The sequence below is a fragment of the Oncorhynchus nerka genome, linkage group LG26 (assembly GCF_034236695.1).
Source record: "Oncorhynchus nerka isolate Pitt River linkage group LG26, Oner_Uvic_2.0, whole genome shotgun sequence".
In the NCBI taxonomy this organism is placed as follows: Eukaryota; Metazoa; Chordata; class Actinopteri; order Salmoniformes; family Salmonidae; genus Oncorhynchus; species Oncorhynchus nerka.
Genome location: NC_088421.1, coordinates 36,747,227 through 36,774,916, shown reverse-complemented (window position 1 = coordinate 36,774,916; position 27,690 = coordinate 36,747,227). Strand labels below are relative to the sequence as shown.

Below are 27,690 nucleotides of genomic sequence, written 5' to 3'. Positions count from 1 at the left end.
GGTTTGAACAAGGGACCAATCACAGCACTTTTCCAGAAGTCAGTATGTACAACATGTCCTTGTTCTCATTCAGCTTCTCAGAGTTCAACTCTGGATGTCTATTTGCTGTTTGCTTTGGGTTACACACACACACACACACACACACACACACACACACACACAGACACACAGACAGACAGACAGACAGACAGACACACACAGACACACACAGACAGACACACACAGACAGACACACACAGACACAGACAGTTCCGTGTCCCTTTAGTCAGCCGTATCAGGGAGAACAGTCAGTCTACTCCAGTCTGTCATTAGATTCATATTTATACATCATGACATCACCACTCAATGTGGTTGATTTGTGTGTGCGTGTGTTGGTGTGTGACATTCAGCCATAGAATGGGCCTAATTGACCAGCCAGTTGTGTTCAGTGGGGCACAGCGTTGTGGAACGTTCAGATAAATATAGATATATAACATAGAACAGATATTCTGAAAGGTCTGTGTTTTTATCAGACCCTCCACCTCTACATCTTCCTCACTATCAACAACCATCTATCACGGTCTGTCTGTCCTCCTCTCTCTCTGACCATGATGCCTTGCTCTGTCATTCTCATGGAGGGACTGTGATGTGAAGCTGTGACCTCACACACCACTTCCCTTCTGACTCTATTACAGGAAGTCCCCTGGACACTGCTCTGAATATGTGTGTGTGTGTGTGTGTGTGTGTGTGTGTGTGTGTGTGTGTGTGTGTAGAATTTTTGTGCTCAATTTGTAGTTTAATGCCAGAAATGTTTTTGTGCTTGCTTTGATGAATATGTTGTTATTCTTTATAATGACCAGCTAATTAGCCAAATAAAAATATAATAACATATTGCTGAGGGAGGATATCTGCAGTGCAAGTTAAGGTTCATAGTACTGAACTACGACATGTAGTATTTCTCCTGTGTGTGGTGTGTTTCCCATCTAGTGGTTGGTGATTGAAACTACAGTAAACTGGCCTGTTGATTTTTGTGATTGATTCAACTTGTTTTGCAACTTGTTGAAAATCTTCTCTCTCTTTGTATCTTTTCCCCTCTTCTCTCTCTCCTCCCCCTCCTCTCTCTCTCCTCCCCCTCCTCTCTCTCTCTCTCTCTCTCTCTCTCTCTCTCTCTCTCTCTCTCTCTCTCTCTCACTCTCGCTCTTCCCCCTCCTCTCTCTCTCTCTCTCTCTCTCTCTCTCTCTCTCTCTCTCTCTCTCCATGCTCTCTCTCTTCTCCCTCTACTCCCTCTCTCTTCTCCCTCTACTCTCTCTCTTCTCCCTGCTCTCTCTCTTCTCCCTCTACTCACTCTCTCCTCTACTCCCTCTTCCCTCTACTCTCTCTCTCCTCCTTCTACACTCTCTCTTTCCTCTCTCTCCTCCTTCTATACTCTCTCTTTCCTCTCTCTCTCATCCCTCTACTCTCTCTCTCTTCTCCCTGCTCTCTCTCTTCTCCCTCTACTCCCTCTCCATCTTCCCCCCTCTTCTCCATTCTCAGGACCCTGATGCCTTTGTTTGACCCTGACTCAGGCCTCCTCACAGTATCTGGGATGGTAAGATGTAGTTTGTTGTCTCCCTTAACAGATAGTATGAAGGCAGCTGGCTTCATTTCATATTTTACTATTATCTTCCTCAGTAAATACATGTCAGCTTTGTTCTCTCTTCCATAGGGAGATAGTGTCATTGACTGCTTCGAGGTGTCTGCCACTGAACCATTCCTTTCCCAAGGTAAGGACAGATCTTCAGTGGTTGTTCATTTTCCAATACTGTCCTCCTACCTCTCCCACTCCCTCTCTCACACACCCAGGTCTGTCCTCCTACGTCTCCCACTCCCTCTCTCACACACCCATGTCTGTCCTCCTACCTCTCACACACCCAGGTCTGTCCTCCTACCTGTCACACACCCAGGTCTGTCCTCCTACCTGTCACACACCCAGGTCTGTCCTCCTACCTCTCACACACCCAGGTCTGTCCTCCTACCTCTCACACACCCAGGTCTGTCCTCCTACCTCTCCCACTCCCTCTCTCACACACCCAGGTCTGTCCTCCTACCTCTCACACACCCAGGTCTGTCCTCCTACCTCTCACACACCCAGGTCTGTCCTCCTACCTCTCCCACTCCCTCTCTCACACACCCAGGTCTGTCCTCTTACCTCTCCCACTCCCTCTCACACACCCAGGTCTGTCCTACTACCTCTCACACACCCAGGTCTGTCCTGCTACCTCTCACACACCCATGTCTGTCCTCCTACCTCTCACACACCCAGGTCTGTCCTGCTACCTCTCACACACCCAGGTCTGTCCTCTTACCTCTCCCACTCCCTCTCACACACCCATGTCTGTCCTACTACCTCTCACACACCCAGGTCTGTCCTCTTACCTCTCCCACTCCCTCTCACACACCCAGGTCTGTCCTACTACCTCTCACACACCCAGGTCTGTCCTACTACCTCTCACACACCCAGGTCTGTCCTACTACCTCTCACACACCCAGGTCTGTCCTGCTACCTCTCACCCACCCAGGTCTGTCCTCTTACCTCTCCCACTCCCTCTCACACACCCAGGTCTGTCCTACTACCTCTCACACACCCATGTCTGTCCTGCTACCTCTCACACACCCATGTCTGTCCTCCTACCTCTCACACTCCCTCTCACCCAGGTCTGTCCTCTAATCTCTACTTCTTTCTCCCTCTTATTCTCTCCTCATCTCTTTCTCTCCAGTGAGCCACTGTCTGACGGACGCCCCAACGCGAGGCGTTGCCATGGTACCCAAGTTGGCATTGGATGTCATGTCCTGTGAGGTCATGCGGGTCCTGCAGCTGACGGACAGCTTCATCGTGCCAATCAACTACCACGTGCCCCGCAAGGTCCAGTATCTCTCAGGCTACTGTAACAGCAGATCCATCTGTCATTTTGATGTCATGGCAACAGTTCTGTCCCTGTACTTGTTTCTAAACTGATGGGGGGGGACTTGGCAATAGTGTCTTTGTAGTCACTGAGGAAAATAAAGTTATGGAATGAGCAACCATTCAACAAGCCTTTATGTCTTCCATTTTAGAGTATGTCTGCTTTTGTGTGTATTTAATTCAGTCAGGACAGGAGTTCCATGGAGACCTGTACCCAGACACCTTGGGCCGGACGGCTGCCATGTCAGCTGCAGACTGGTGGAAAGGTGGCGAGAAACAGGTACCACCATCACTCTACACCATATAACTCTAATGTACCACCATCACTCTACACCATATAACTCTAATGTACCACCATCACTCTACACCATATAACTCTAATGTACCACCATCACTCTACACCATATAACTCTAATGTACCACCATCACTCTACACCATATAACTCTAATGTACCACCATCACTCTACACCATATAACTCTAATGTACCACCATCACTCTACACCATATAACTCTAATGTACCACCATCACTCTACACAATATAACTCTAATGTACCACCATCACTCTACACCATATAACTCTAATGTACCACCATCACTCTACACCATATAACTCTAATGTACCACCATCACTCTACACAATATAACTCTAATGTACCACCATCACTCTACACCATATAACTCTAATGTACCACCATCACTCTACACCATATAACTCTAATGTACCACCATCATCTACACCATATAACTCTAATGTACCACCATCACTCTACACCATATAACTCTAATGTACCACCATCACTCTACACCATATAACTCTAATGTACCACCATCACTCTACACCATATAACTCTAATGTACCACCATCACTCTACACAATATAACTCTAATGTACCACCATCACTCTACACAATATAACTCTAATGTACCACCATTACTCTACACAATATAACTCTAATGTACCACCATCACTCTACACAATATAACTCTAATCTGTATTCTAACTTGGATGTACCACCAACACTCTACACAATATAACTCTAATGTACCACCATCACTCTACACCATATAACTCTAATGTACCACCATCACTCTACACCATATAACTCTAATGTACCACCATCACTCTACACAATATAACTCTAATGTACCACCATCACTCTACACAATATAACTCTAATGTACCACCATCACTCTACACAATATAACTCTAATGTACCACCATCACTCTACACAATATAACTCTAATCTGTATTCTAACTTGGATGTACCACCAACACTCTACACAATATAACTCTAATCTGTATTCTAACTTGGATACAATGTGCATACAGTACCAATAGAAGTGCTTGGTTTTTGGCGCGGTTTGTACTTCAGGACCAAGCCAATAGCCTGCTGTTCTTTAAACATCCAATCATGGGCGTCTTCTCAGGTTGAGAAGGTTAGTGTCAACCCATCCAATCGTCAGAAGCCTAACAACGCTAAGCCAGCCAATCAGACGCCTGCTAAGAAAGAGCTGCCCAGTGGGAGGAGCAAAGAGGTCAGAGTCCAGCATCAGCCGTTCTCCTCCTCTATGGGTCGTTTTCATTTCTCTTTTGGCTCCCTCCATTCCCTCATTCCTTCTGTTCTCTCCTCTCCCTCATTCCCTCTGTTCCCTCCGTTCTCTCCAATCCCTCATTCCCTCCGTTCTCTCCACTCCCTCATTCCCTCCGTTCCCTCATTCCCTCCGTTCCCTCATTCCCTCCGTTCCCTCATTCCCTCTGTTCATGGTTTGTTAAACAATTGGTTTAGTGACCATATTATTAGTATTATTCCTTCTCTCTAGAAAGTATTTTATATTAATCAGACCTTATACACTATATTGGATATGTACACTGGGTGATTCGGCCCTGTTGCTGATTGGCTGAAAGCCGTGGTATATCAGACCATATACCACTGGTATGACAAAACAATTGTTTTTACTGCTCTAATTACGTTGGTAACCAATTTATTTTTGCAATAAGGCACCTCGGGGGTTTGTGATATGTTGCCAACATACCACGGCTAAGGGCTGTATCCAGGCACTCCGCGTTGTGTTATGCATCAGAAAAACCCTTAGCAGTAGTATATTGGCCATATACCACACCCCCTCGGGCCTAATTGTTTAATTATATGATTGTATATGTATTACTGTTGTTCTTCCTCTCCAGGAGGCTCCAGTGCGAGGCTGCTCCACCTCCAGCAGTCCCCTGAGCTCCACCAGCAGCAGTGCTGCCCCGACCCGCTCCCCCTCCTCCACCTCTGGCCTCTCCTCAGGCTTCCTCCCCAGCCCCAGCCAGAGTGCCAAAGCCATCAGCAGCATGTTGGGTAAGGCTGTTTGGGAAACAGTAGCAGTGCTCCGTCTCACACACACACAAACACACCTATACGTGAATACACACACATACACACACCACACACACATCTTTACCCATCAGCAACATGTTGAGTAAAGCTGTTTTGGGAAACTGTAGTGGTACTACATTACCCACAATGCTCCGTGTTACATATCCGGTTATGGTATTAGGAAGTATGTTATGTAAGATTTGACAGTGTCAGTCTCAATGCTAGGTAAGGCTCTCTCTCTCATCTCTCATCTCATTTCCCTACCTTGTCATTATCTTATTATAATGTCCTGCTGACTGTTGGTTTGAGCTGTATTTACAACTGAACTGTGTGAGAGAGAGAGTTGGTGGTTTGGACTAATCTGAACCTGTCTGACGATCCAATCCTACACACTGCTAGCATATCAAGACAGCACAAACAGATCTGGGACCAGGCACACTGCCAGTATCCCCTGTCTGATGTAGCCTGTTACCATTCTAAATGTGCTGTAACCAACTTGTTTGTTAACCACAGCACATATAGTATGGGACTAGGTTACTAATAATATACCTGGGTTGTGTTCATTGGGTACTGCGTAACAAAATGTTTCGCAACAGAAAACTAAAACAAGCATTTCTTATTGGACCAGGTACATCATTGTAAATAATGTCTTCAGGTTTGTGCCTAATGAACAAGACCCAGGTTACAAATAATGTAGCTAAGGTCTAAAATCACCCTGCTCTCCTCCTCACCCCCTCTCTCTCCCTCTCCGCCTCCTCCCTCTCTCTCCCTCCCTCTCCTCCTCCTCCCTCTCCTCCTCCTCCCCCTCTCCCTCCCTCTTCTCCTCCTCCCTCTCTCTCCCTCTTTCCCTCCCTCTCCTCCTCCCTCTCTCTCCCTCTCCTCCTCCTCCCTCTCCTCCTCCTCCCTCTCTCTCCCTCCCTCTCCTCCCTCTCCTCCCTCTCCCTCCCTCTCCTCCTCCCTCTCCCTCCCTCTCCCTCCCTCTCTCCCTCTCCCTCTCCCTCCCTCCTCCTCCCTCTCCCTCCCTCCCTCTCCTCCTCCTCCCTCACCCTCCCTCTCCTCCTCCCTCTCCCTCCCTCCCTCTCCTCCTCCTCCCTCTCTCACCCTCTCCCTCCCTCCCTCTCCTCCTCCTCCCTCTCTCTCCCTCTCCCTTCCTCCCTCCCTCCCTCTCCCTCTCCTCCTCCCTCTCTCTCCCTCCCTCTCCTCCTCCTCCCTCTCCTCCTCCCCTCCCTCTCTCCCCCTCTCCCTCCCTCTTCTCCTCCTCTCCCTCTTTCCCTCCCTCTCCTCCTCCTCCCTCTCTCTCCCTCTCCTCCTCCTCCCTCTCTCTCCCTCTCCTCCTCCTCCCTCTCTCTCCCTCTCCTCCTCCTCCCTCTCCCTCTCTCTCCCTCTCCCTCCCTCTCCTCCTCCCTCTCTCTCTCTCCCTCTCCCTCCCTCCCTCTCCTCCTCCTCCCTCTCTCTCCCTCCCTCCCTCTCCTCCTCCTCCCTCTCCCTCCCTCTCCTCCTCCCTCTCTCTCTCCCTCTCCCTTCATCCCTCCCTCTCCTCCTCCCTCCCTCTCCTCCTCCCTCTCTCTCCCTCTCCCTCCCTCCCTCCCTCCCTCCCTCCCTCCTCCTCCCCCTCTCTCTCCCTCTTCCTCCCTCTCCTCTTCCTCCTCCCTTCTCTCCCTCCCTCTCCTCCTCCTCCCTCTCTCTCCCTCTCCCTCCCTCTCCTCCTCCTCCCTCTCCCTCCCTCTCCTCCTCCCCCAGGTCCCAGCAGTAAGTTTCGTCACCTGCAGGGTGCGGTGCTTCACAGAGACACCCACTTCACCAACCTGAAGGGGCTCAACCTCACCACGCCCGGGGAGTGTGATGGCTTCTGTGCCAACCGCCATCGCGTGGCTGTGCCCCTCGCCACCGCCGGGGGTCAGATCGCCATCTTTGAGGTACTTCCACACTTAGAAAATGGAAGATAATGTGTCTTTATCCAAAATATTGTAGTATTCTTTTAGTTATTTTTATTTGTCCTTATCTTTATCTTTTTTTAAGTGAGCCCTGGCCAAGAAAGCAGAGTTCTGCTAAAATGAGGGTGTTTTATGGCTGTGTCTTATTAGTTGGAGGGGAGTAGACAACACTTCAACTAACATGAAATAATATGAATTACATATACAGTAGAATGTCATCAAATAATAGGAATGAATAGTGTAAATAGTCATTTAGGATTTCTGCCACCATATTAGACCAAAGATGTGGCTTTATTGGTTCACACATTAAAGAAAGAGGGATGTATCTCACTGCCCCCCTCCTCAGTTGTCTCAGGCTGGGAAGCTAGCGGACACGGGCCTGCCCACCATCCAGAACTCTGTCAACGTGGCGGACTTCTCTTGGGACCCCTTCAACAGTCACAGGCTGGTGGTGGCGGGCGAGGATGCTAAGCTCCGTGTGTGGCAGGTGCCTGAGGGGGGTCTGACAGAGACCCTGACTGAGCCAGAGACCATCCTGCAGGGTAAGACACACTCCACACGGGCCAAGTAAAGTAGAATTCAATTGAATGGAGTTAGACTCAGAGCTGGGGCTTTTGGGGTCCAATGTGAAATATCTGATATGTAGATGTGTGAGTGAATGTAGCCACATATGTATCAGTACTCTATCCTTCATTCAATGAGTGACAGAAATGAAATGAACAAGATGTATGCAATTTGCTACCGTGCGTCTTATTATCCTTATATATAGCCGTATACTGTGTGACTACTGAATCTATCAATATAAATAAATCATATCTTGATAGAATGTGAGTGAGTGACAGGGGTTTTGACCAATCACAGGCCACACTGAGAAGATCTACTCAGTCAAGTTCCACCCCCTGGCGTCGGGCCTGCTGGCATCCTCCTCCTACGACCAGACGGTGCGCCTGTGGAACCTGGAGTCTGGGGACGAGGTCAAAGTGCTCCGGGGACACCAGGATCAGGTGACGGAGGAGGAGGGAAAGGGGCGGGACATAAGGAATGTTGGTATTGGCAGGGGGTGGAACCACTGGTTTTGTTAGAGAATAGGGACGTGGTAAAATTGATCTGGGATAATAATAATGATGGATGGATGGATATTGATTGATCCTACCTACAGTATGGATAAGGAACGTGCATTTTGCTTGTCTCCTTCGCTTCATTTCAACTTTTCACTCGTTCCTTTCTCTGTTCCGTCTCCTGCCTGGTGTGCATATAGATATTTGGGATGGCGTGGAGTCCGGATGGTAAACTCCTGGCCACGGTGTGTAAGGACGGGATACTGCGTATCTACGACCCTCGCAGGTCTGCTGACCCAGTACAGGTGTGTGTACAGGAGACCTGAGGAGTTGTGGACCTTTTTGTTTGGAGTGTTTCCATATATCTCTCCTTCTCTCTCTCTCTGCAGGAGGGTGCAGGTCCTGAGGGCCACAGAGGGGCTCGTGTGGTGTGGGTGTGTGACGGCAAATACCTGATGGTGTCAGGATTCGACAGGTGAATATTTCTCTGTGTTTCTGTTTGGTAGTTGAGCTTCAATTTGTGCTTAACAATCCATTTACCTTCATTTAATTCATTCCGTTCATCGTTTGTGTGTAATGACCATTTAGTCTGGCATGTAGTTCATTCAGTTCATCGTTTGTGTGTATGACCATTCAGTCTGGCATGTAGTTCACCCATAATCTTGGTTCACACAAAAAACTGCACCAATGGCTTTATGGTCCTGTGGAACAAGAGGAAAACAACCCCTCTAACCCGAGACCTCATTGATGATGTCACCACAGTTCACCTCACCTTTGACCCCCGATGTGTTTTCCCGTTTCTGCAGTCGCAGTGAGAGAACCCTGTACCTGCACTCCGTTGAGTCCCTGTCCTCCGGGGCCATCGCCAGTGCCCCCACCGACGTCTCACCCTCCACCCTCATTCCCTTCTACGACCCCGACACCAGCATCGTCATCCTCACCGGAAAGGTAAACGACAACAAACAAACAAATAAACATTACATTTACATTTACATTTAAGTCATTTAGCAGACGCTCTTATCCAGAGCGACTTACAAATTGGTGCTTTCACCTTATGACATCCAGTGGAACAGCCACTTTACAATAGTGCATCTAGGTCTTTTAAGGGGGGAGGGGGAGAAGGATTACTTTATCCTATCCTAGGTATTCCTTAAAGAGGTGGGGTTTCAGGTGTCTCCGGAAGGTGGTGATTGACTCCGCTGTCCTGGCGTCGTGAGGGAGTTTGTTCCACCATTGGGGGGCCAGAGCAGCGAACAGTTTTGACTGGGCTGAGCGGGAACTGTACTTCCTCAGTGGTAGGGAGGCGAGCAGGCCAGAGGTGGATGAACGCAGTGCCCTTGTTTGGGTGTAGGGCCTGATCAGAGCCTGGAGGTAGTGAGGTGCCGTTCCCCCTCACAGCTCCGTAGGCAAGCACCATGGTCTTGTAGCGGATGCGAGCTTCAACTGGAAGCCAGTGGAGAGAGCGGAGGAGCGGGGTGACGTGAGAGAACTTGGGAAGGTTGAACACCAGACGGGCTGCGGCGTTCTGGATAAGTTGTAGGGGTTTAATGGCACAGGCAGGGAGCCCAGCCAACAGCGAGTTGCAGTAATCCAGACGGGAGATGACAAGTGCCTGGATTAGGACCTGCGCCGCTTCCTGTGTGAGGCAGGGTCGTACTCTGCGGATGTTGTAGAGCATGAACCTACAGGAACGGGCCACCGCCTTGATGTTATTTGAGAACGACAGGGTGTTGTCCAGGATCACGCCAAGGTTCTTAGCGCTCTGGGACGAGGACACAATGGAGTTGTCAACCGTGATGGCGAGATCATGGAACGGGCAGTCCTTCCCGGGAGGAAGAGCAGCTCCGTCTTGCCGAGGTTCAGCTTGAGGTGATGATCCGTCATCCACACTGATATGTCTGCCAGACATGCAGAGATGCGATTCGCCACCTGGTCGTCAGAAGGGGGAAAGGAGAAGATTAATTGTGTGTCGTCTGCATAGCAATGATAGGAGAGACCATGTGAGGTTATGACAGAGCCAAGTGACTTGGTGTATAGCGAGAATAGGAGAGGGCCTAGAACAGAGCCCTGGGGGACACCAGTGGTGAGAGCACGTGGTGAGGAGACGGATTCTCGCCACGCCACCTGGTAGGAGCGACCTGTCAGGTAGGACGCAATCCAAGCGTGGGCCGCGCCGGAGATGCCCAACTCGGAGAGGGTGGAGAGGAGGATCTGATGGTTCACAGTATCGAAGGCAGCCGATAGGTCTAGAAGGATGAGAGCAGAGGAGAGAGAGTTAGCTTTAGCAGTGCGGAGCGCCTCCGTGATACAGAGAAGAGCAGTCTCAGTTGAATGACTAGTCTTGAAACCTGACTGATTTGGATCAAGAAGGTCATTCTGAGAGAGATAGCGGGAGAGCTGGCCAAGGACGGCACGTTCAAGAGTTTTGGAGAGAAAAGAAAGAAGGGATACTGGTCTGTAGTTGTTGACATCGGAGGGATCGAGTGTAGGTTTTTTCAGAAGGGGTGCAACTCTCGCTCTCTTGAAGACGGGAGGGACGTAGCCAGCGGTCAGGGATGAGTTGATGAGCGAGGTGAGGTAAGGGAGAAGGTCACCGGAGATGGTCTGGAGAAGAGAGGAGGGGATAGGGTCAAGCGGGCAGGTTGTTGGGCGGCCGGCCGTCACAAGACGTGAGATGTCATCTGGAGAGAGAGGGGAGAAAGAGGTCAGAGCACAGGGTAGGGCAGTGTGAGCAGAACCAGCGGTGTCGTTTGACTTAGCAAACGAGGATCGGATGTCGTCGACCTTCTTTTCAAAATGGTTGACGAAGTCATCTGCAGAGAGGGAGGAGGGGGAGGGGGAGGAGGATTCAAGAGGGAGGAGAAGGTGGCAAAGAGCTTCCTAGGGTTAGAGGCAGATGCTTGGAATTTAGAGTGGTAGAAAGTGGCTTTAGCAGCAGAGACAGAGGAGGAAAATGTAGAGAGGAGGGAGTGAAAGGATGCCAGGTCTGCAGGGAGGCGAGTTTTCCTCCATTTCCGCTCGGCTGCCCGGAGCCCTGTTCTGTGAGCTCGCAATGAGTCGTCGAGCCACGGAGCGGGAGGGGAGGACCGAGCCGGCCTGGAGGATAGGGGACATAGAGAGTCAAAGGATGCAGAAAGGGAGGAGAGGAGGGTTGAGGAGGCAGAATCAGGAGATAGGTTGGAGAAGGTTTGAGCAGAGGGAAGAGATGATAGGATGGAAGAGGAGAGAGTAGCGGGGAGAGAGAGCGAAGGTTGGGACGGCGCGATACCATCCGAGTGGGGGCAGTGTGGGAAGTGTTGGATGAGAGCGAGAGGGAAAAGGATACAAGGTAGTGGTCGGAGACTTGGAGGGGAGTTGCAGTGAGGTTAGTGGAGGAACAGCATCTAGTAAAGATGAGGTCGAGCGTATTGCCTGCCTTGTGAGTAGGGGGGAAGGTGAGAGGGTGAGGTCAAAAGAGGAGAGGAGTGGAAAGAAGGAGGCAGAGAGGAATGAGTCAAAGGTAGACGTGGGGAGGTTAAAGTCGCCCAGAACTGTGAGAGGTGAGCCGTCCTCAGGAAAGGAGCTTATCAAGGCATCAAGCTCATTGATGAACTCTCCGAGGGAACCTGGAGGGCGATAAATGATAAGGATGTTAAGCTTGAAAGGGCTGGTAACTGTGACAGCATGGAATTCAAAGGAGGCGATAGACAGATGGGTAAGGGAGAAAGAGAGAATGACCACTTGGGAGAGATGAGGATCCCGGTGCCACCACCCCGCTGACCAGAAGCTCTCGGGGTGTGCGAGAGCACGTGGGCGGACGAAGAGAGAGCAGTAGGAGTAGCGGTGTTGTCTGTGGTGATCCATGTTTCCGTCAGAGCCAAGAAGTCGAGGGACTGGAGGGAGACATAGGCTGAGATGAACTCTGCCTTGTTGGCCGCAGATCGGCAGTTCCAGAGGCTACCGGAGACCTGGAACTCCACGTGGGTCGTGCGCGCTGGGACCACCAGATTAGGGTGGCTGCGGCCATGCGGTGTGGAGCGTTTGTATGGTCTGTGCAGAGAGGAGAGAACAGGGATAGACAGACACATAGTTGACAGGCTAGAGAAGAGGCTACGCTAATGCAGAGGAGATTGGAATGACAAGTGGACTACACGTCTCGAATGTTCAGAAAGTTAAGCTTACGTAGCAAGAATCTAATTGACTAAAATGATTAAAATGATAGAGTACTGCTGGGGTAGGCTAGCTGCGTTGTTGACACTACCCTAATCAAGTCGTACCGTTGAGTGTGAAGTTTCTACAATGCTGCTTATCGGGAGCTAGCTGGCTAGCTAGCAGTGTTGGTTACGTTACGTTGCGTAGGAGAACGACAATAGCTGGCTAGCTAACCTAGAAAATCGCTCTAGACTACACAATTATCTTTGAAACAAAGACGGCTATGTAGCTAGCTACGATCAAACAAATCACACCGTTGGGACTGTAATGAAATGAAGTGAAAAAGTGATACTACCTGAGCATTTCTTTTGGATAGAAGAAAATAGAGCCCATATTGACTTGATGTTAAAAGTCTGTTACAGACTCTTGTGCTTCATGATAATAATGCCTGCCTAGCCTGGTTCCCGATATGTTTGTGCTGTCTTGCCAACTCCTATGTCTAGTAGACAACAAAAAACTATCTGGGACCGGGCTAATGTTGGTGGTGGTGGATTGGTAGATCCATACTGACTCCCCATACCCAGACTTTGACACGAGTAAACCTATACCGCCATTGTTGTTGTTGTTTACATTTACCAGGGTGACACGCGAGTGTACATCTTTGAGATAGTGCCAGAAGCTCCCTATTTCCTGGAATGTGCCAGCTTCAACTCCTCAGAGCCCCACAAGGTATAGACTTTATGTTAACAGCATTTACATCTCTGCTTTTCCCTCTTCCTTTTCTCATTTCCTACATCCCGCTCCTTCTTATTACATGTTTTGTAGTCAATAGATAAAAACATTTCCCTGAATTTGTGACTTGATCTGTCAATCAATTACGCAGGCACCTGTAGACCTGTAGAATCTCTCTGCATGAACTTCCTGTTTCCTGTTTTTAGGGCTTGGCCTTCCTGCCGAAGACTGAGTGTGTGGTGCAAGAGGTCGAGGTGGCCAGGGGTCTGAGGCTCAGTAAGACCTCCATAGAGCCAGTGGCCTTCAGAGTCCCCCGCGTCAGAGTGAGATATGGCTGAACGCTGCTATCTAGTGTATATATGGGGGGAATAGGAAAAACCTGCAGTTATTTGATGACTTTTCAGACCAGGGCCTCAAAGAACTACCAGTAAAAAGGGTCTGCTATGTGAACCCCTGTTTGTACTTAGTCTGTGGAGTTTGAGCTGTTTGAGTTCTGAACTAATCCTGTGGTGTCTCGTCTCCCTCCTTCCTTCTCTCCGTCCGTCCACAGAAAGAGTTCTTCCAGGATGATGTGTACCCAGACACAGCAGTGTGGTGGGAGTCTTCTCTGACAGCCTCAGCCTGGCTGGCTGGTTCTGATGGGAAGCACCAGTCCGTCAGCCTCAAGCCCAAAGACATGACCCCAGGTAGGGGCTAACCTCAGCTCTGCTCCGCCCAGGCACATATAGTACAAACAGTGGACTGAAGTCAACAGCATTACTGTTAGATCCACCTTTTGAATGTCAGATGAGAAGCCGAGCAGATACAGTTTATAAGGGGCAACCTATCCACTCTTTCATGGGCCAAGTCCTGGGTTAGTCCAGATTATCTGCCTTGTGCTTTGACATGATGGTGACACTAGCTAAATCTATTCTGACAGCCAATCGTCAATCAACTCAATGTGAGGCAGAGATCTTCTATAACGTAGAATTGCCGATACAGGCTTTGAGCAAAGTCTTGTGGATCGGTGTACCTGGAATGACACATGTACAGTGGCAAGAAAACGTATGTGAACCCTTTGGAATTACCTGCATTTCTGCATACATTGGTCATCAAATGGGATCTGATCTTCATCTAAGTCACAGCAATAGACAGTCTGCTTAAACTAATAACTGTCATGTGATCTGATCTTCATCTAAGTCACAACAATAGACAGTCTGCTTAAACTAATAACTGTCATGTGATCTGATCTTCATCTAAGTCACAACAATAGACAGTCTGCTTAAACTAATAACTGTCATGTGATCTGATCTTCATCTAAGTCACAGCAATAGACAGTCTGCTTAAACTAATAACTGTCATGTGATCTGATCTTCATCTAAGTCACAGCAATAGACAGTCTGCTTAAACTAATAACTGTCATGTGATCTGATCTTCATCTAAGTCACAGCAATAGACAGTCTGCTTAAACTAATAACTGTCATGTGATCTGATCTTCATCTAAGTCACAGCAATAGACAGTCTGCTTAAACTAATAACTGTCATGTGATCTGATCTTCATCTAAGTCACAGCAATAGACAGTCTGCTTAAACTAATAACTGTCATGTGATCTGATCTTCATCTAAGTCACAACAATAGACAGTCTGCTTAAACTAATAACTGTCATGGGATCTGATCTTCATCTAAGTCACAACAATAGACAGTCTGCTTAAACTAATAACTGTCATGGGATCTGATCTTCATCTAAGTCACAACAATAGACAGTCTGCTTAAACTAATAACTGTCATGTGATCTGATCTTCATCTAAGTCACAGCAATAGACAGTCTGCTTAAACTAATAACTGTCATGGGATCTGATCTTCATCTAAGTCACAGCAATAGACAGTCTGCTTAAACTAATAACTGTCATGTGATCTGATCTTCATCTAAGTCACAGCAATAGACAGTCTGCTTAAACTAATAACTGTCATGTGATCTGATCTTCATCTAAGTCACAGCAATAGACAGTCTGCTTAAACTAATAACTGTCATGTGATCTGATCTTCATCTAAGTCACAGCAATAGACAGTCTGCTTAAACTAATAACTGTCATGGGATCTGATCTTCATCTAAGTCACAACAATAGACAGTCTGCTTAAACTAATAACTGTCATGGGATCTGATCTTCATCTAAGTCACAACAATAGACAGTCTGCTTAAACTAATAACTGTCATGTGATCTGATCTTCATCTAAGTCACAGCAATAGACAGTCTGCTTAAACTAATAACTGTCATGTGATCTGATCTTCATCTAAGTCACAGCAATAGACAGTCTGCTTAAACTAATAACTGTCATGTGATCTGATCTTCATCTAAGTCACAGCAATAGACAGTCTGCTTAAACTAATAACTGTCATGTGATCTGATCTTCATCTAAGTCACAACAATAGACAGTCTGCTTAAACTAATAACTGTCATGGGATCTGATCTTCATCTAAGTCACAACAATAGACAGTCTGCTTAAACTAATAACTGTCATGGGATCTGATCTTCATCTAAGTCACAACAATAGACAGTCTGCTTAAACTAATAACTGTCATGTGATCTGATCTTCATCTAAGTCACAGCAATAGACAGTCTGCTTAAACTAATAACTGTCATGTGATCTGATCTTCATCTAAGTCACAGCAATAGACAGTCTGCTTAAACTAATAACTGTCATGTGATCTGATCTTCATCTAAGTCACAGCAATAGACAGTCTGCTTAAACTAATAACTGTCATGTGATCTGATCTTCATCTAAGTCACAACAATAGACAGTCTGCTTAAACTAATAACTGTCATGGGATCTGATCTTCATCTAAGTCACAACAATAGACAGTCTGCTTAAACTAATAACTGTCATGGGATCTGATCTTCATCTAAGTCACAACAATAGACAGTCTGCTTAAACTAATAACTGTCATGTGATCTGATCTTCATCTAAGTCACAGCAATAGACAGTCTGCTTAAACTAATAACTGTCATGTGATCTGATCTTCATCTAAGTCACAGCAATAGACAGTCTGCTTAAACTAATAACTGTCATGTGATCTGATCTTCATCTAAGTCACAGCAATAGACAGTCTGCTTAAACTAATAACTGTCATGTGATCTGATCTTCATCTAAGTCACAGCAATAGACAGTCTGCTTAAACTAATAACTGTCATGTGATCTGATCTTCATCTAAGTCACAACAATAGACAGTCTGCTTAAACTAATAACTGTCATGGGATCTGAACTTCATCTAAGTCACAACAATAGACAGTCTGCTTAAACTAATAACTGTCATGGGATCTGATCTTCATCTAAGTCACAACAATAGACAGTCTGCTTAAACTAATAACTGTCATGTGATCTGATCTTCATCTAAGTCACAGCAATAGACAGTCTGCTTAAACTAATAACTGTCATGTGATCTGATCTTCATCTAAGTCACAGCAATAGACAGTCTGCTTAAACTAATAACTGTCATGTGATCTGATCTTCATCTAAGTCACAGCAATAGACAGTCTGCTTAAACTAATAACTGTCATGTGATCTGATCTTCATCTAAGTCACAACAATAGACAGTCTGCTTAAACTAATAACTGTCATGGGATCTGATCTTCATCTAAGTCACAACAATAGACAGTCTGCTTAAACTAATAACTGTCATGGGATCTGATCTTCATCTAAGTCACAACAATAGACAGTCTGCTTAAACTAATAACTGTCATGTGATCTGATCTTCATCTAAGTCACAGCAATAGACAGTCTGCTTAAACTAATAACTGTCATGTGATCTGATTTTCATCTAAGTCACAGCAATAGACAGTCTGCTTAAACTAATAACTGTCATGTGATCTGATCTTCATCTAAGTCACAGCAATAGACAGTCTGCTTAAACTAATAACTGTCATGTGATCTGATCTTCATCTAAGTCACAGCAATAGACAGTCTGCTTAAACTGATAACTGTCATGTGATCTGATCTTCATCTAAGTCACAGCAATAGACTGTCTGCTTAAACTAATAACTGTCATGTGATCTGATCTTCATCTAAGTCACAGCAATAGACAGTCTGCTTAAACTAATAACTGTCATGTGATCTGATATTCATCTAAGTCACAGCAATAGACAGTCTGCTTAAACTAATAACTGTCATGTGATCTGATCTTCATCTAAGTCACAACAATAGACAGTCTGCTTAAACTAATAACTGTCATGGGATCTGATCTTCATCTAAGTCACAACAATAGACAGTCTGCTTAAACTAATAACTGTCATGGGATCTGATCTTCATCTAAGTCACAACAATAGACAGTCTGCTTAAACTAATAACTGTCATGTGATCTGATCTTCATCTAAGTCACAGCAATAGACAGTCTGCTTAAACTAATAACTGTCATGTGATCTGATTTTCATCTAAGTCACAGCAATAGACAGTCTGCTTAAACTAATAACTGTCATGTGATCTGATCTTCATCTAAGTCACAGCAATAGACAGTCTGCTTAAACTAATAACTGTCATGTGATCTGATCTTCATCTAAGTCACAGCAATAGACAGTCTGCTTAAACTAATAACTGTCATGTGATCTGATCTTCATCTAAGTCACAGCAATAGACAGTCTGCTTAAACTAATAACTGTCATGTGATCTGATCTTCATCTAAGTCACAGCAATAGACAGTCTGCTTAAACTAATAACTGTCATGTGATCTGATCTTCATCTAAGTCACAGCAATAGACAGTCTGCTTAAACTAATAACTGTCATGTGATCTGATCTTCATCTAAGTCACAGCAATAGACTGTCTGCTTAAACTAATAACTGTCATGTGATCTGATCTTCATCTAAGTCACAGCAATAGACAGTCTGCTTAAACTAATAACACACACATGTTGGTATTTTTCTTGTCTATATTGAATACATCATTTAAACATTCACAATGTAGGTTAGGAAAAGTATGTGAACCCCTAGACTAATGACTTCTCCAAAAGCTAATTGGAGTCAGGAATCAACTAACCTGGAGTCCAATCAGTGAGACGAGATTGGGGATGTTGTTTAGAGCTGCCTTGCCCTAAAAAACAGTTTGCTATTCACAAGAAGCATTGCCTGATGTGAACCATGCTTTGAACAAAAGAGATCTCAGAAGACCTAAGATTAAGAATTGTTGACTTGCATAAAACTGGAAAGGGTTACAAAAGTATCTCTAAAAGCCTTAATGTTCATCAGTCCATGGTAAGACATATTGTCAAACATGGAGAAATTCAGCACTGTTGCTACTCTCCCTAGGAGTGGCCGTCCTGCAAAGATGACTGCAAGATCACAGCGCAGAATTCTCAATGAGGTTAAGAAGAATCCTAGAGTGTCAGCTAAAGACTTAAAGAAAACTCTGGAACATGCTAACATCTCTGTTGACGAGTCTCCGATACGTAAAACACTAAGCAAGAATGGTGTTCATGGGAGGACACCACGGAAGAAGCCACTGCTGTCCAAAAAACATTGCTGCACGTCTGAAGTTTGCAAAAGTGCACCTGGATGTTCCAAAATATTCTGTGGACAGATTAACTACAGTTGAGTTGTTTGGAAGGAACACACAACACTCACTATGTGTGGAGAAAAAAAGGCACAGCACACCAACATCAAAACCTCATCCTAAGTGTAAAGTATGGTGGAGGGAGTATCATGGTTTGGGGCTGCTTTGCTGCCTCAGGGCCTGGACAGCTTGCTATAATTGACGGGAAAATTAATTCCCAAGAATTCAAGACATTTTGCAGGAGAATGTAAGGCTATCTGTCTGCCAATTGAATGTCAACAGAAGTTGGGTGACAACGACACAAAGCACAGAAGAAAATACACCTTCTGGAGTGGCCCAGTCAGAGTCCTGACCTCAACCCGATTGAGATGCTGTGGCATGACCTCGAGAGCAGTTCACACCAGACATCCCAACAATATTGCTGAACTGAAACAGTTTTGTAAAGATGAATTATCCAAAATTCCTCCTGACCGTTGTGCAGGTCTGATCCACAACTACAGAAAACATTTGGTTGAGGTTATTGCTGCCAAAGGAGTGTCAACCAGTTATTAAATCGAAGGGTTCACATACTTTTTCCTTTTCCCACATAGAGTATATACACAGTGGCCCACTGCCATTCTAACACAACCCAGTATATACACAGTGGCCCACTGCCTTTCTAACACAACCCAGTATATACACAGTGGCCCACTGCCATTCTAACACAACCCAGTATATACACAGTGGCCCACTGCCATTCTAACACAACCCTGTATATACACAGTGGCCCACTGCCATTCTAACACAACCCAGTATATACACAGTGGCCCACTGCCATTCTAACACAACCCTGTATATACACAGTGGCCCACTGCCATTCTAACACAACCCTGTATATACACAGTGGCCCACTGCCATTCTAACACAACCCTGTATATACACAGTGGCCCACTGCCATTCTAACACAACCCTGTATATACACAGTGGCCCACTGCCATTCTAACACAACCCTGTATATACACAGTGGCCCACTGCCATTCTAACACAACCCTGTATATACACAGTGGCCCACTGCCATTCTAACACAACCCTGTATATACACAGTGGCCCACTGCCATTCTAACACAACCCTCTATATACACAGTGGCCCACTGCCATTCTAACACAACCCTGTATATACACAGTGGCCCCACTGCCATTCTAACACAACCCTGTATATACACAGTGGCCCACTGCCATTCTAACACAACCCTGTATATACACAGTGGCCCACTGCCATTCTAACACAACCCTGTATATACACAGTGGCCCACTGCCATTCTAACACAACCCTGTATATACACAGTGGCCCACTGCCATTCTAACACAACCCTGTATATACACAGTGGCCCACTGCCATTCTAACACAACCCTGTATATACACAGTGGCCCACTGCCATTCTAACACAACCCTGTATATACACAGTGGCCCACTGCCATTCTAACACAACCCTGTATATACACAGTGGCCCACTGCTATTCTAACACAACCCTCTATATATACAGTGGCCCACTGCTATTCTAACACAACCCAGTATATACACAGTGGCCCACTGCTATTCTAACACAACCCTGTATATACACAGTGGCCCACTGCTATTCTAACACAACCCTCTATATACACAGTGGCCCACTGCCATTCTAACACAACCCTGTATATACACAGTGGCCCACTGCCATTCTAACACAACCCTGTATATACACAGTGGCCCACTGCCATTCTAACACAACCCTGTATATACACAGTGGCCCACTGCCATTCTAACACAACCCTGTATATACACAGTGGCCCACTGCCATTCTAACACAACCCTGTATATACACAGTGGCCCACTGCCATTCTAACACAACCCTGTCTATACACAGTGGCCTACTGCCATTCTAACACAACCCTGTATATACACAGTGGCCCACTGTCATTCTAACACAACCCTGTATATACACAGTGGCCCACTGCCATTCTAACACAACCCCTCCCAACTCTCTGGACTCACTGTCACTGTTTCTGTCTGTCCTCTCAGTGAGTGAGGCGCCCAAGGAGGTCCAAGTGAGAAAGTACCTTCCATCCTCTCACTACCTGGAGGAGAAGACTGACGAGCAGAAGAAAGATGAGGTGTGTGTGTGTGTGTGTGTGTGTGTGTGTGTGTGTGTGTGTGTGTGTGTGTGTGTGTGTGTGTGTGTGTTGCTACTATCTGAATTAGTAATGCACTGATATGACATTTTTGGCCAATATCGATATCTGATGTTTTCCTTGCCCAAAAAAATGATACCAATATTTTTTTTAAATGGCAGCCTTTTAAGTGAAATAGTTAACACACACACATGGACGCAGTGGTCTAAGGCCCTGTATCTCAGTGCAAGAGGCATTGTGGGATAGGTTAGGAATGCTGTGTTGCACGTGTAGCGCCACCTTTTTCCTGGTGTCATTACGTCATGTACCTACGTTATATAAGTCTGCACGTCATGTACCTACGTTATATAAGTCTGCACGTCATGTACCTACGTTATATAAGTCTGCACGTCATGTACCTACGTTATATAGGTCTGCACGTCATGTACCTACGTTATATAGGTCTGCACGTCATGTACCTACGTTATATAAGTCTGCACGTCATGTACCTACGTTATATAAGTCTGCACGTCATGTACCTACGTTATATAGGTCTGCACGTCATGTACCTACGTTATATAGGTCTGCACGTCATGTACCTACGTTATATAGGTCTGCACGTCATGTACCTACGTTATATAAGTCTGCACGTCATGTACCTACGTTATATAGGTCTGCACGTCATGTACCTACGTTATATAGGTCTGCACGTCATGTACCTACATTATATAAGTCTGCACGTCATGTACCTACGTTATATAGGTCTGCACGTCATGTACCTACGTTATATAAGTCTGCACGTCATGTACCTACGTTATATAAGTCTGCACGTCATGTACCTACGTTATATAGGTCTGCATGTCATGTACCTACGTTATATAGGTCTGCACGTCATGTACCTACGTTATATAGGTCTGCACGTCATGTACCTACGTTATATAAGTCTGCACGTCATGTACCTACGTTATATAGGTCTGCACGTCATCTACCTACGTTATATAGGTCTGCACGTCATGTACCTATGTTATATAAGTCTGCACGTCATGTACCTACGTTATATAGGTCTGCACGTCATGTACCTACGTTATATAGGTCTGCACGTCATGTACCTACGTTATATAAGTCTGCACGTCATCTACCTACGTTATATAGGTCTGCACGTCATGTACCTACGTTATATAGGTCTGCACGTCATGTACCTACGTTATATAGGTCTGCACGTCATGTACCTACGTTATATAAGTCTGCACGTCATGTACCTACGTTATATAGGTCTGCACGTCATGTACCTACGTTATATAAGTCTGCACGTCATGTACCTACGTTATATAAGTCTGCACGTCATGTACCTACGTTATATAGGTCTGCACGTCATGTACCTACGTTATATAGGTCTGCACGTCATCTACCTACGTTATATAGGTCTGCACGTCATGTACCTACGTTATATAAGTCTGCACGTCATGTACCTACGTTATATAGGTCTGCACGTCATGTACCTACGTTATATAAGTCTGCACGTCATCTACCTACGTTATATAGGTCTGCACGTCATGTACCTACGTTATATAGGTCTGCACGTCATGTACCTACGTTATATAGGTCTGCACGTCATGTACCTACGTTATATAAGTCTGCACGTCATGTACCTACGTTATATAGGTCTGCACGTCATGTACCTACGTTATATAAGTCTGCACGTCATGTACCTACGTTATATAAGTCTGCACGTCATGTACCTACGTTATATAGGTCTGCACGTCATGTATCTACGTTATATAGGTCTGCACGTCATGTACCTACGTTATATAGGTCTGCACGTCATGTACCTACGTTATATAGGTATGCACGTCATCTACCTACGTTATATAGGTCTGCACGTCATGTACCTACGTTATATAGGTCTGCACGTCATGTATCTACGTTATATAGGTCTGCACGTCATGTACCTACGTTATATAGGTCTGCACGTCATGTACCTACGTTATATAGGTATGCACGTCATCTACCTACGTTATATAGGTCTGCACGTCATGTACCTACGTTATATAGGTCATTACGTCATGTACCTACGTTATATAGGTCTGCACGTCATGTACCTACGTTATATAGGTCTGCACGTCATGTACCTACGTTATATAAGTCTGCACGTCATGTACCTACGTTATATAGGTCTGCACGTCAGCAGATCACCCATATATCCTGCATCCCTAATCTGAACCTGTACAAGCATTTTATCTTAGGGAGTATTTCTCTGTGAGTGCAGCTAGCTAGACGCTTGGTGACCACTTTGTCACGGTAATAGTGTGAATAGTTATTAGTAGTGATGGGATCATCTATATCATGTATGAATGTTTCATGTTCTGTTCATTTCCACGGCTTTGTGAAGTCCAGACAACTGCTTGCAGATTTTCTATTGGGCTAGACGTAAATATCCTGGTAGCAGATAGACCTACCTAACCAGTTTGAATACAATGGGAAGCCAGTTGATGGACCTTCAGCAGCCAGTTCACTATGCTATTGAGAGCCTGTGAGAGCATCTTGTGCCTGCAAGACTCATGAATGTTCATTACCTAATAGTGTAGGTTAACAACAAGGATAAACCGATATCTCAATATGTCTTGCTCATATTGATATCATGTTAAATGATGGATATGGGTACTCACCGCGAGTCAGTAGTGGGACTATAGTGTGTTAACCATCTGTCTTGGTACTCACCACTAGTCAGTAGTGGGACTATAGTGTGTTAACCATCTGTCTTGGTACTCACCGCGAGTCAGTAGTGGGACTATAGTGTGTTAACCATCTGTCTTGGTACTCACCGCGAGTCAGTAGTGGGACTATAGTGTGTTAACCATCTGTCTTGGTACTCACCGCGAGTCAGTAGTGGGACTATAGTGTGTTAACCATCTGTCTTGGTACTCACCGCGAGTCAGTAGTGGGACTATAGTGTGTTAACCATCTGTCTTGGTACTCACCACTAGTCAGTAGTGGGACTATAGTGTGTTAACCATCTGTCTTGGTACTCACCGCGAGTCAGTAGTGGGACTATAGTGTGTTAACCATCTGTCTTGGTACTCACCACTAGTCAGTAGTGGGACTATAGTGTGTTAACCATCTGTCTTGGTACTCACCGAGTCAGTAGTGGGACTATAGTGTGTTAACCATCTGTCTTGGTACTCACCGCGAGTCAGTAGTGGGACTATAGTGTGTTAACCATCTGTCTTGGTACTCACCGCAAGTCAGTAGTGGGACTATAGTGTGTTAACCATCTGTCTTGGTACTCACCACTAGTCAGTAGTGGGACTATAGTGTGTTAACCATCTGTCTTGGTACTCACCGCGAGTCAGTAGTGGGACTATAGTGTGTTAACCATCTGTCTTGGTACTCACCACTAGTCAGTAGTGGGACTATAGTGTGTTAACCATCTGTCTTGGTACTCACCGCGAGTCAGTAGTGGGACTATAGTGTGTTAACCATCTGTCTTGGTACTCACCGCGAGTCAGTAGTGGGACTATAGTGTGTTAACCATCTGTCTTGGTACTCACCGCGAGTCAGTAGTGGGACTATAGTGTGTTAACCATCTGTCTTGGTACTCACCGCGAGTCAGTAGTGGGACTATAGTGTGTTAACCATCTGTCTTGGTACTCACCACTAGTCAGTAGTGGGACTATAGTGTGTTAACCATCTGTCTTGGTACTCACCGCGAGTCAGTAGTGGGACTATAGTGTGTTAACCATCTGTCTTGGTACTCACCACTAGTCAGTAGTGGGACTATAGTGTGTTAACCATCTGTCTTGGTACTCACCGCGAGTCAGTAGTGGGACTATAGTGTGTTAACCATCTGTCTTGGTACTCACCGCGAGTCAGTAGTGGGACTATAGTGTGTTAACCATCTGTCTTGGTACTCACCGCAAGTCAGTAGTGGGACTATAGTGTGTTAACCATCTGTCTTGGTACTCACCACTAGTCAGTAGTGGGACTATAGTGTGTTAACCATCTGTCTTGGTACTCACCGCGAGTCAGTAGTGGGACTATAGTGTGTTAACCATCTGTCTTGGTACTCACCACTAGTCAGTAATGGGACTGTAGTGTGTTAACCATCTGTCTTGGTACTCATCACTAGTCAGTAGTGGGACTGTAGTGTGTTAACCATCTGTCTTGGTACTCACCACTAGTCAGTAGTGGGACTGTAGTGTGTTAACCATCTGTCTTGGTACTCATCACTAGTCAGTAGTGGGACTATAGTGTGTTAACCACTAGTTAGTAGTGGGACTATAGTGTGTTAACCATCTGTCTTGGTACTCACCACTCGTCAGTAGTGGGACTATAGTGTGTTAACCATCTGTCTTGGTACTCACCACTAGTCAGTAGTGGGACTGTAGTGTGTTAACCATCTGTCTTGGTACTCATCACTAGTCAATAGTGGGACTATAGTGTGTTAACCATCTGTCTTGGTACTCACCACTAGTCAGTAGTGGGACTATAGTGTGTTAACCATCTGTCTTGGTACTCACCACTAGTCAGTAGTGGGACTATAGTGTGTTAACCATCTATCTTGGTACTCACCACTAGTCAGTAGTGGGACTATAGTGTGTTAACCATCTGTCTTGGTACTCACCACTAGTGAGTAGTGGGACTATAGTGTGTTAACCATCTGTCTGTACTACAGCTGTTGAGTGCCATGATAGGCAAGCTGGGGAACATGGACGACAACCCTCTACCACAGGAGTCCTTCCAGGGAGTAGAAGACGATGAGTGGGTGAGTGACACACACACAAACACAAATGTACTCACAGACACACACACACACACACACAAACACAAATGTACACACACACACACACATTTACCCATGCTCTTGTGTCTTTCAGGGTGACTAGTGTGTGTTGCCTTGCGGACCAATCAGGGTCCAGCAGTAGCCAAGGGCCTGTTGGACTGAAACGTGTCATTCCTGTGTGCCACTGATGTGTCCTATGTCAAAAGAACATCTCTCAAATGCATTAACCTGTCATTAGGGTTGTAAAATTCTGTCAACAAAATGTCTAGCTTTTCCAGAAATACCAATTGGAGAATTCTTGGATTTCCTGCTTGTTTTCCTGGGAATTTTAGGGAAAGTTACCAGACTTTTGCAGCCCTACCTCCCATATCCTCGTATCATCCTCTAATAGTCTGAGTAAGTAGATGTTGCCTCTAACCATTGACTGAATCAGGATCAGATATGTTTTCCTCCCCATAATGTTTAAAGGTAGGACTGGGGTTTGGGAATCTGATCCTAGGTCTGTTGTTAAAGGCAACCTCACCCCAATTTGACCTTTGACTTGCAGCTGCCTTGTACTGTAAATAGCTAACATTCCTACCAGGCTAGATAGTTAAATGACTCCCAACACTCCCTTACAACCCAGCCCTTACCGCCACAATGGATGGACACCTGTGTGTCTGTCACCACTCCTAACCTTACACCTGTGTGTCTGTCACCACTCCTAACCTTACACCTGTGTGTCTGTCACCACTCCTAACCTTACACCTGTGTGTCTGTCACCACTCCTAACCTTACACCTGTGTGTATGTCACCACTCCTAACCTTACACCTGTGTGTCTGTCACCACTCCTAACCTTACACCTGTGTGTCTGTCACCACTCCTAACCTTACACCTGTTCGTCTGTCACCACTCCTAACCTTACACCTGTGTATCTGTCACCACTCCTAACCTTACACCTGTGTGTCTGTCACCACTCCTAACCTTACACCTGTGTGTCTGTCACCACTCCTAACCTTACACCTGTGTGTCTGTCACCACTCCTAACCTTACACCTGTGTGTCTGTCACCACTCCTAACCTTACACCTGTGTGTCTGTCACCACTCCTAACCTTACACCTGTGTGTCTGTCACCACTCCTAACCTTACACCTGTGTGTCTGTCACCACTCCTAACCTTACACCTGTGTGTCTGTCACCACTCCTAACCTTACACCTGTGTGTCTGTCACCACTCCTAACCTTACACCTGTGTGTCTGTCACCACTCCTAACCTTACACCTGTGTCATAATAATAATGACTAGACCACTGCTTGCTTTTTTATGGGCAAATATGAACCATAGTCCATAATCTTCTAAACACAGTAACTATGAAAAAGTCAAACGCATGCACCTGAATACAGTATCTATGGTCTTCCAGATTTACCACCTCCTATGCATCACTATACATTAACACACACACACACACACACACACACAAAAAGACTCACACTCCACCTGGATATCCCATCTGCACCTCCAGCTCCTGTAGTCCGTGGATGTTGGATGGTCTGTGGTATCCCCATACAGCCTCAACAACACACAGACAGGGTACAACAGGGTAAACAGCCTTCAGGTTAAAGCATGGCTGGCTTCTATTGATAGGAATAGAATATTGTTTTGTTGTTTAGGTAGCTTCATTCTCTGGCCAGTGATAAAGACCTACTAACAGTCCTGTACCACTCCAGGGTCATGTTCATTAATCACCAAACGGACGAAAACAACCTCAAACAGGGAGGGATTACCTGGATTTTCGTTTTCCGTTGCAAAGCATTTCAAAATGTTTTCCGTTGCGTGCCGTAATGAACGTGACCCAGGTGCATATCTTAGTTCAGCCAGCAGATCTTGGGAGATAGTTTATAGCATCGGGGCTGCGCTCTGTTTTGGGGGACTCTTAAAATGTGTGTGACGTTCTTACATGTGGGTGTCATGTATTGAAAAGCCAAAACAAAACCCCCTGTGGGAGTTGTACAGGAGTGTGTCTGTGGATCTCTGAGGTTGTAATGTGGTGGGAAGTAGTATGTATCTGTACCTTCTACATTGATAGACTGTATAACTGGAAGTCCTGTACCTCATATGTTAACACTTCATCTTAAGACTGTTTTT

At 45.9% G+C, this 27,690-nt stretch overlaps 1 protein-coding gene across 1 annotated transcript in view; it reads left to right on the top strand.

The window, feature by feature from the left end:
* coro7 (coronin 7) overlaps positions 1-26,442 on the top strand; it is a 292,664-nt gene extending 266,222 nt beyond the window's left edge. Inside the window, exons 10-27 of the mRNA XM_065010595.1 lie at positions 1,513-1,567; positions 1,685-1,742; positions 2,736-2,881; positions 3,105-3,200; positions 4,353-4,460; positions 5,110-5,266; positions 7,025-7,200; positions 7,565-7,760; positions 8,080-8,222; positions 8,477-8,581; positions 8,666-8,751; positions 9,083-9,224; positions 13,047-13,136; positions 13,346-13,462; positions 13,690-13,825; positions 20,699-20,790; positions 25,460-25,549; positions 25,662-26,442. Coding sequence (XP_064866667.1) covers positions 1,513-1,567; positions 1,685-1,742; positions 2,736-2,881; positions 3,105-3,200; positions 4,353-4,460; positions 5,110-5,266; positions 7,025-7,200; positions 7,565-7,760; positions 8,080-8,222; positions 8,477-8,581; positions 8,666-8,751; positions 9,083-9,224; positions 13,047-13,136; positions 13,346-13,462; positions 13,690-13,825; positions 20,699-20,790; positions 25,460-25,549; positions 25,662-25,670 — 2,002 coding nt within the window. The 3' untranslated portion in view covers positions 25,671-26,442. The remainder of the gene's footprint in view (positions 1-1,512; positions 1,568-1,684; positions 1,743-2,735; positions 2,882-3,104; positions 3,201-4,352; positions 4,461-5,109; positions 5,267-7,024; positions 7,201-7,564; positions 7,761-8,079; positions 8,223-8,476; positions 8,582-8,665; positions 8,752-9,082; positions 9,225-13,046; positions 13,137-13,345; positions 13,463-13,689; positions 13,826-20,698; positions 20,791-25,459; positions 25,550-25,661) is intronic.
* Positions 26,443-27,690: the final 1,248 nt, after the last annotated feature.